At 39.1% G+C, this 10,234-nt stretch overlaps 1 protein-coding gene across 1 annotated transcript in view; it reads right to left on the bottom strand.

Annotated features, from left to right (window-relative positions):
- Positions 1 to 3,610: 3,610 nt before the first annotated feature.
- The window catches only part of LOC126562094 (kinesin-like protein Klp10A), a 51,421-nt gene continuing 44,797 nt past the window's right edge, over positions 3,611 to 10,234 (bottom strand). Inside the window, exon 10 of the mRNA XM_050218515.1 lies at positions 3,611 to 3,771. Within this exon, the coding sequence (XP_050074472.1) occupies positions 3,629 to 3,771 (143 nt within the window). The 3' untranslated portion in view covers positions 3,611 to 3,628. The remainder of the gene's footprint in view (positions 3,772 to 10,234) is intronic.

The raw sequence follows: 10,234 nt of genomic DNA, 5'->3' as shown, positions 1-10,234 counted from the left end.
GCCAGCGCCACACATCACGCACACTCGTTTCCCTGCATTGCCTCCCACACGCGAACACCCTCCCACGAGGCATTTTGCGTCATAATTTCAAATTGTGTTTGCCTATGTCTCAAATTAATGTCATTTTGCTGTCGAGTTGTTTTTTCTTCTTCTTCTTCTTCTGTTCTAACATATCACGTTGATTTGCGCGCTCCGGTACAGAAATTGCTTTCGTTAGGATACAGGACTGCTTTACTAATATATTTATAATAATAATAATAATAATATCTATAAGAAGTAGTAATAATCATAATAATACAACAATTGTAGAGTTTTAGTCGTAACTGCGTAATTACAGATAGCTTGTCAAACCGTGCACACACACCAAATATTTCGCCGTTTTCGCGTGCCCTGGATCTTTCTATTATACAGCATTTGTGTCATAACACGGACATACCGAATTTGTAGCTTTTTTGCTTCCTAACGTATCGCACTCTCAACTCTCCTGTAGGTACTTACTTACTTGCACCCAGCGGTGAATTAATCGTCAACGATGGTTCTTGTTAGATAATTAGTATATCTGCATGTTTTTCACTCTGGATACGGGTACTGTATTATAGACTAACCTTAATTCAAGGCGCAACATTCAAAAAGAGAAAAAAAAAACAATAAATAAAGATATGAACAATTCGTCGAATTTCCCTTCTAACACGTTGGATGGAAAGGAATGGCTTGTATTGGAGGTGTTATGAAGAGTATTTAAGGTTGAAATGTGTCGGTTTTTCCACTTAATAACAGTAACTATAGCTTTTATTCTGCAAATTAAGTCCATTTTTCGAAGCAATGAAGAATTATCACTACAAAATACTGCCGCTAGCACGCAGAGCACACTGTGCTCATCGAAGAAAAAAAAAATGAAAAAAAAACTTTGAGCTAACAAATCCATCACTTTTATGATGATGATGAGGATGATTAGCTAATTTTTCGACAAACGAAGCGTGTTGGGAATGTTCTCCTCCCGAATTTAATGCATTAGCTGTGACACTTTTCTTCAATTGCTTTCAACCACGAATGGAAGTCTATTAAGGACCTTCAACACTTGGTACGTGCTTTTAATCCGATTCTATTTTGGCGTTAATTAACAATTTGTTCTTAAAAAATAAAATACCAGGCATCACACGACTACGCGTGCTATCATGCAACGAGAATGTTAATGAAAAACGGACAATATGAAAGTAAAGGAGATTTGCTGTGGCAAATTTGCTTGCTGTGTTGCGTTTACTTTTAATATTTGTTTTATCAGTGTCCACAAAGACATTGGGTTAGGTCGCATAAATGGAGATAATGAATGCTTGCAGCCACCACTTGGAAGAAAAGAGATGATCGGGAGATCGAAATCATAACCTGGAAAGCATTAATAATGTATATAACCTGTGGCAATTAAGCAATTAGTCTTTGACTACAATTAAGTTTCGAAAGGTTTGATTTGGTTTCGCTAGCTATAGATGAGTCAACACGGACACTGTCCAGGCGCATATATTTATGAAAGAGTAGGGTTTGGATTGAGATAATTGAAAGTTTCGAAAGGTTTGATTTGGTTTCGCTAGCTATAGATGAGTCAACACGGACACTGTCCAGGCGCATATATTTATGAGAGAGTAGGGTTTGGATTGAGATAATTGAAATCGGTCACACATATACCTTGAGTAACGGAAAAGAACCAAAAAAAGATTTTTTTTATAAAAAAGCGAAAATGTCTTTTTAGGAAGAAAGGAATTACTCACAAACCTTGTAATATAATGAAGAAAGGCAATGGAAACTTGCATTTGTAACATATATTGAAGGATATTTCAACGAATTTAATTTAAAATAACCATCTTGCGGTCTTGCTGACAAAGGCGAAACAATGCTGATTTGTGAACTTTATTCGATTGCAAAATCTTAAATTAAAAATTTTACTCTTCTTAAAACACAAGTAGCAAACATTATTTTAATCATTTTACCTATTGCAAAAAATTACAGTTGTCTGTATCCATAGCTTCATTTCCATAAACATTTGCATAAGACTTTTTGACAGAGCTAATCTGATCTAGATCAGATTAAAGAAAACTTTTTCTCCTTAAAAAATTCTTTCAATGCAAATATCAATGACGTTACACCTGAACTTCAGTTAGAATTAATTGATTGAGAAAATAATTACAGTCTGAACACAAAACTTTCGCTCAGCTGCTACTCCAACAAAAGGAAAATAATTTAAAATCATTTGCTAAAAGCTATATTTTAATGTTTGTCAACACGAATAAATGTGAAAAAATATTTCCCTGCAAACCTGAAACAACTTTGGCTGCAGGATATTTTTATTTTATTTACAATTGATTATGACGGTCCAGTGCCGTGTTGTCAACCTGCAAGATATCATTGCAGAGAAAAAAAAATCAATCGCATTGATTGATATTGTTTACAAATAATTTGTAGCTAGCATAAAATTCTAGAAAAAATAATAAAACTGAATTATTTGAATGAACCAATAAAAAAAAAGTGTTCTCCTGGCCCACGACTCTCGGTCTTTTACAAAATTTGGCCCTTTCATCAAAAGTTTGCCGACTCTTGCTCCAACTGAACAAATGAAATCTGACCTATTATAGATTGGCTGCAACCATGGGTAGGGGTAGAGGATTGAATCCTTGATCTAACGTAAGCGATCATTTATTTTAATTCCAGGTGGGTTTTTTTTTCTTCCAACTGTGAGTGGAGAATTGAATCCTGTATCGAATGTAATAGAAGATTTTTTGTCGTTTATTTATAGAGGCCTTGAAATCTATGAAATTTGAGACGCACATGGTGGATAAAACGGTAGTATATATATACATGTTATGACTTATGACAACGACATGACAAAGTGGTGCTGCAACGCCTTATTCTCCGGATGTTGCGCCATTGGAATAAACTTTGTTTGGCGCCTTATTGGCACCTGATCAGCAATTCAGTTCTTCTGACAAAATTCAGAACTGGCTGGATACATGGATTGCGTCGAAGGACGGATTCGTTTTTATTTAGAAAGGGAATCCGTAATTTGCCGAAGAGATGGCACCAAGTAATAGGGAACAATGGGCTATTCTTCAAATGACCCATTTCTTGAAAGTAAAAAATACAAAATTTAAAAAACAACTGATGAAAACCCAGTCGTTTATTGCGGACCTATTTATCTGCAGACCTAGAGTAAAAATTTGACAAAAGAGTTGATCTTACAAACAATAAAAAAAACCTCAACATTCACACAAAAGTTCACAATTTTCAATCACATTGCCACTTTGCAAAATATGAGGAGGAAAAAGCAGAACTAAAGATTGCAAATGGGAAAATATATAAGTTACTACGTTAATGCTATGCAACGCTTCTTTTTTACAGTCCCTTCGGGAATTTTGATGGAGGTTGGTTTGGTGTTTTTCTCCCAGCGTGCGCTCGCACGCATGCGCACACACACATACACTCACACACACACAAATGTAGACCGTCGATAGCTTACAATATTAACAATCGCCTGAAAGTCCATTGTTTGTGGAGAGGCCATCCCCCTTTTCTATGTTTGTGTAGTATTAGTTTAGTTAAGGGGATCATTAAACGCTCCCGCAACGCTGAGCGCCTGCCTTTACTTGCGGTGACTTAATTTAGCTGCTTGTGACACCATCTCCTCTTGTGCCAATTTCGTACGGAACTCAGACATTAGATCCTTGAAAGAGTTGGCAACTTCGGCAAGCTGTGTAAAGAGCTCCTCTCCGCGTTTGCAGTAGGCTATAGAGAAAAGAATACAAAAGCATGTATGATTAATTTTATTAAATTATTATTAAATTTAACATTCAATAATCAACAGTAATAAATGCTCACGACACACTTGCAAGATAAATTAGTCTCTATTATCAGAATGATCCTTTTCTTAGAGCGCATAAGTAGCTTTTCATAACTCTAAGAATCTATTTGACTACCATATCCCGTTCACACTTTTTCGTTTTCGTCTTCGTGCGTCCTCTTTTTTATCTTTTCCTTAATGTTAGTTTTAAGTTACATTGTTAAACCTTCGAGGGACACCTTTTTTATTCATATAGGACGGCTTGGCCGTAGTGCTGAGGGAAACATTTATTTGTAAATAAATAAATAAGTGAATAAATAAATAAATAAATAGATAAATAAATAAATAAATAAATGAATAAATAAATAAATAACTCGTTCTCTTCGACCCCGTCCTCCTCTTTTTGTTCCCATTTTGCGTACGGCTGTTGGACTCAATGATTCTCTTTTACGTGCGGTACGTTTCAATTCAATAATTACGACCACTTGTTTGACCATCACCTTCCATTACCTTCCTTCCGATCCAGACTCCGCGATAATATTTGAATTAACTTAATATTGGTATCTAGTTGTAAACAATGTCCAATGTACGAGTTAGTATGAATTATTGTTGTTCAGGAGAAACGAGACAACATTGTGTGAATAAACTGAATAAACTGTGTGAAGAATGTTAGATGAATAAACTAATAAATTTTGATTACTTGTATACGCTTGTTTGTTTATAAATGCTTTAAAAGTACTTATGTTGTTAAGTAATATGTTGACCTAATTTGGCCGAAATAGTCTCGAGTTGCTGGTTCGGGCAAGCGAAAAAGGCCTCGAGTGTAAAAGGTTAAGGGATCGAAATTAGTATATAAGAACGAAACAGTTCGAATAAACGAGACTTTTTTCCTGAAAACTCAATCCACAGAACTTGTAGGATTAGGGAATTGCTCTCAGGTTCGGATAAGTTTCCCCTTTGCCTTTCTCCCGGATGATGATCCCGCACTCCAGTAGTGGCTCCTCACTCCGTCGCAAGAATTAGGAGAAGATATCATCGGCTGTGCTTTCGTATGCTCCTATCCTCGTATAACTTCTCCTGGCAAATCCAGGAAAAAAGGTTAACTCGCCTGACTTGGCAAAGTTGATGTCGCCCAAACGGCCTGAGACCCGTTGTGCTTTCCCTCTCGAAGTTGGTCCCGCACTCCAGTAATATTTCCCCATTCCGTCGGAAGAATTAGGGGAAATTAGGGGATCTTCCCTTGGCAAGTCCAGGAAAAAGGAGTAACTCGCTTCGCTTTAGGAAAGCCTGTGATGCCCGTCCTCCCAACGCGTTATCAGCAGATACGCGGATCCACGGTCGACCCAGGAATAAACCTATCCGTTTGATCCAAGTAGATTTAGTAACGCCAAGACACTGCGCGGGAATTAGTCCTTCGCGTGATTGGTCCACCCAACGGCGAATGCTTCTCATCCGGTTTGTTCCCGTTATTATCAAAAACTCCGATATTGAGCTCATGAAAGAAATTGAAATTTTGGAAGGACTGGGGCATATGAAGCTGGGGCATACAAAAAAAAATGGTGCCAAGGAGTTAAAACATGTGCTAATCATTGTGAGCCAGAGCACAGTAATACATGCAATAAGATCAAATGCGTATCGTGTAGAGAAGGACATCACACTTTGGACAGAAATTGTCCAGTTTCCGTAGATGAATTAGAGATTATCTAAATTAAAACAGCAAACAGAACGACGTACGGCGAAGCCAGACGCATACGAAGGAAGCATTACCCCGCTATCCCAAAAAGACACACAACGGACTTTCCTACCTACGCACAACTGGCCAAAAACTCATCCAACACACAGCAAGACACCCCAATAACACAGTCGCTATCCAATCTGCAAGGTGAACAGACGTATAGGCTCAAGCCTTCGAAATAGTGAAGAAAGAGAGTGCAACCATCCTACTCAGACCGCACCCCAAAAAATATAAAGCGGACGATTCCCATGGTAACGGGAATAAAGTCAAAACGGAGAATACGGCCAAACATACTGCAAGCACGTGCTACAAACCCGTTCGCACCTTTGCTATCGCTAGGTGATAAAGAGATGGATATAACACACAGTTCCCAAACCGTCTGGTACCGTTAAATCGGTACCGCCACCACCAATAACGGTAACCAGATCAAACGTACTGGACATCCACAAAAAGGTCATGGCAGCCGGGGTCATGCGTTACACTACGGCATCCACTGACAAAGGCATCATAGTACGCACTACAAATACGGAAGATTTGAAGGCTGTATGCAAACAACTAAAAACAATCAACACGGAGTTCCACTCCTACCAGTTATATGAGGACAAAACAACAAAAATAGTCTTAAATGGACTTATTAACATGCCGACCGAAGAACTGAAAGGTATCCTAAAACTGGAAAAAATCAACCCGACAGCAATCAAAAAAATTACCAATCAAGAAAAAGGGGTTCGATCAGCAGGCTTTGTATCTGCTACACATCCCGAAGGGGTAAGTTGACATTAAAGTGCTTCAATCCATCAAATGGTAACGTGGCGATACTTCTCCGGACAACCTGGCCCCATGCAGTGCAAAAACTGCCAGAAGTTTGGACAAGGTGCAGAGAAATGCTTCAGAGCACCATTGTGCATCAAATGTTCCTTGGGGCTCAAATTAAACATGTGCCCACTATCTGCCGAAGCAGGTGAAGAATTGATCCTCACGCACAAATTAAAATGTGCAAATTGTGATGGCAACCATACCGCCAACTACAGCGGCTGCCCCAAACGAACATCGCAACAACATATTGGAAATAATCGCAAACCGAGGATTCAAAACGGAGTAATGTTCTCAACACATCAAGCTACTGAGCAGGTACAGCTATCTAACAGTGAATTCCCATCACTTCCCCATCGTGCCCCAACCTCATTCCCTAACACTCACACTAACCCATTCCGACCAAATGGTCCGACACCTATATCATATGCCGAGGCAGCTAAAGGTAATGAACTCTTCAACACAGAAGAACTAGTCCAAATCATACCAGACACATTTCACAGTCTTCGTGGATGTAAAATTAAAGAGGACCAAATCAAGGTTATCTTTACTATAGTTCAAAAACACTGCTATCGGTAAGTGGAGCAGTTAAACAATATTAATGTCGCCTACTGGAATGCGAATAGCATAACCAATAAAAATTGAATTGAATTAACTAGTTTTCTAAAACAACATTCTATTGATGTAGCTGCAGTGACAGAAACTTTACTTAAAAATGATCAAAACTTCAATATTGCAAATTATTCCACATACCGTCTTTATAGAACGTCTGGCCCTAAGGGAGGCATCTCAATATTAATCAAAAAGATTTCATTTCATTTCATGTACTTCAAATTTTTGCCCGTAGCTATAAAAGTAGTCTAATATCTAATTTTAAACTATTCTTAACCTAAACGGTACGCAGAATAAGTTGCAGTATTAGAAAAAAAAACAGAAAATAGGGATATGAAGGAATGATTAGGAAGTGGATAACAACCGGGAACGGAAAGAAGGTAGGGATATGTTGATATCAAAGTGATGGGACGAGGAATTAAACATTTTGATGACAATAAGGAGGGGATCTTTACGGCACACCGCAGAGCGACGTAAGGCAACAAAAATTGGGGTACGATTTCGAAGGGCGCGGGAGGGAACATATAGAGGGATTTTCATGAGCAAAGCTGGGGCATCGAAGCAATCAAGGAGGAGTGCGGCAACAAATGAGGAATGGGAAATAGAACGGCGATCTTCAAGCGACGCAAGACCAAACAACCGGAATCTGTCCTCGTTACAGGGCAGAGCAGAGGATTGATCGACAAGAATTAGGCGGAGAGCAAACCTGGTGAAGAACCTTTGCACCCGCTCTATTCCATCAATGTGGATTCTTGCCGACAGGGACCAGATAACCAACCGAGCCATACTCCAGCATTGATCTGACCAGTGAACAGAACAATGTCTTCAAACAACAAGCATCGAATGAATTCTCATTCACGGGTCACACGTTTAAGTACACCAAGAGTCCTCCTCGACTTGCTGACTATGGAGTCAATCTGGTGAGAGAAAGTGAGCCCCGCGTCGAGCCAGATGCCCAAATCCTTAATGACTGAAACATGCTCAACCAGAACCTGGTCAAGGGAATAAGGATGAACAAAAGGGGTGCGGGACCGGCTAAACGTAATAACACTAAATTTTGTCGGACACAGGGAAAGACGGTTGCGATTACACCAAGCACAAAAACGATCAAGGATAAATTGAAAATTTACACAGTCAGGAGGAGAGGATATAGGATAGAAGATTTTTAAGTCGTTAGCAAAATAGAAGAAATAATCAGGTGGAAGGACAGTACTGACAACATTGATATACAACATAAATAACAGTGGACTTCAGACACTTCCTTGAGGTACGTCTGCACCTGAAGGAAAGGGAGAAGAAGAGGAACCTTTAAAGGAGACTCGATAACTACGATTACACAGAATAAACGGAACCAGTCAAGTAAGTAGGAATGGATGCCAAGACAGGATAATTTGGAAATGAGGAGTGAGCGGAGCAAACGATCAAAGGCAGATTCGAAATCGGTGTAAACGACATCAACCTGAGAAACCGTATCCAGTTGAAACGAAAGGTAAGAGGTAAAACATATTGGGTTAGTGGACTTAGACTTGATCTTTTGGGCATGAATCCATGTTGTTGAGGAATGATGGAAGAACGAGTAACATACAGAAGATAGGAATGGAGAATTATTTCAAACACTGTGACTATTGGACATAGTATGGAATTGCCTCGGTAATTATCTACTGACGACTTATTGCCTTTTTTATGTGTAGGAATAAGCCAAGTAAGTTTCCACAAGGAAGGAAAAGCGGTTTTACACAAAGACAAGAGGAATAGTTTTCTAAGAAGAGAAAAAAACGTTACACTGCACTTTTTTAGTACAGACGCAGGAATTCCGTACAGATGCAAGCCTATAAGATATTTTAAGCAATTTAAGGGCATTGAGGACGGATATATCATTGATGATGCTGGAGAAGTAACTCGGTAGAGCAACCGGAGCATGAACATCGTTAGATGATGAGGTTGAGGACAAATCGCAAAGAGGCCGAGAAAAACGGCTGGCGAAATATTCTGCAAAGAGGGAACAGATGTCGGCAACATTGTCAGCAGATGAAGATCCAAGGGTCGTAACGGTAGGAAATGAGGGAGTTTTTGTGGAGTTTTTAACATAGGACCAGAACGTTTTGAGATGGGAGTGGAAATTGATTTGGGGTCGGATCATGTAAAGAGAATATCTGTGTCAGACCAAGGTGGAGAGGGACGGGTTCTGGAAAGGGGACAAAACAGAGGGAAGGCTGCCAATATAAATTTCGTGAACTTGTCTACCGCTTCATCCACGGAGTTTGAGCGATCAAAGAATGTCCAGCCAGTAGTGGATAATATTTGATTAAATTTCCTATAGTCCAGCTTGCGGAAGTTAAATTCACGAATCTGGGTCTTTCTTATACGTGAATGGGCTGAGACCTGAATACAAAGCTTAAGAGCAGGGTGGTAGCTTTCTGCAGGAAGTAAAGGGGAGGGAAAGCTGGAGACGGGCAATACAAAAGGTAAGGCAAATTCGTTTACGAATATTAAGTCTGACTGTCTTCCAGCGGAATTAACAACACCTGATTTTTGACAACGATTACATTCAAAAAGACCATCCACAAAATAGGAGGAGGATGATGAAAAAGTAGAGGGAATGTAATAGTCGAAGTCGTGTGACCAATTTATAGATGGTTGATTAAAATCATCAAATAGAGTTAAAAAATCCCTCGATTTCATGCGCTCTTGTATCGCAGAGATGGAATTAAACAATGAGTTAAGAAGTATTGAATTTAAGCTAAGCCCTGGCGGCAAGTCAATAGCTCCGACGAAGACAGAATGCTCCCTAAGATGAGATTATCAAACATTCATTACTACCGGCTTTTAATCTATGAACTATAGAAGCTATTTGTATTAAAATACACTTCAATCGATCTCCAATTACATTTGTCGCAGCTTATCACCCGGTGCAAACAAGGACATGCATAAATTTAAAAACGATATTAAAACATTAACTCGCATAAAGAACAAAATCTTCATCTGTGGGGACTTCAATGCTCGCACGCGACTTTGGAATTGTGTATCTGTAATTGTGTAATCAAACAGGAAAAACCTTTTTTGATGAATTGCAAGTAGGTCATTTTTCCATATATCATCCTGATACACCTACGTACATTCCATCCAATCATAACAATAATCCTTCCACTCTAGACGTCATACTTACCAATAACCATGATTTCTCTCAACCAAAGACCAAGACCGACCTAACCTCTGACCATTTTCCAGTCTTGTTTACAATTTACGAC

This window comes from Anopheles maculipalpis, chromosome X (genome assembly GCF_943734695.1).
Source record: "Anopheles maculipalpis chromosome X, idAnoMacuDA_375_x, whole genome shotgun sequence".
Classification (NCBI taxonomy): Eukaryota; Metazoa; Arthropoda; class Insecta; order Diptera; family Culicidae; genus Anopheles; species Anopheles maculipalpis.
This window is presented reverse-complemented; position numbering and strand designations above follow the sequence as displayed.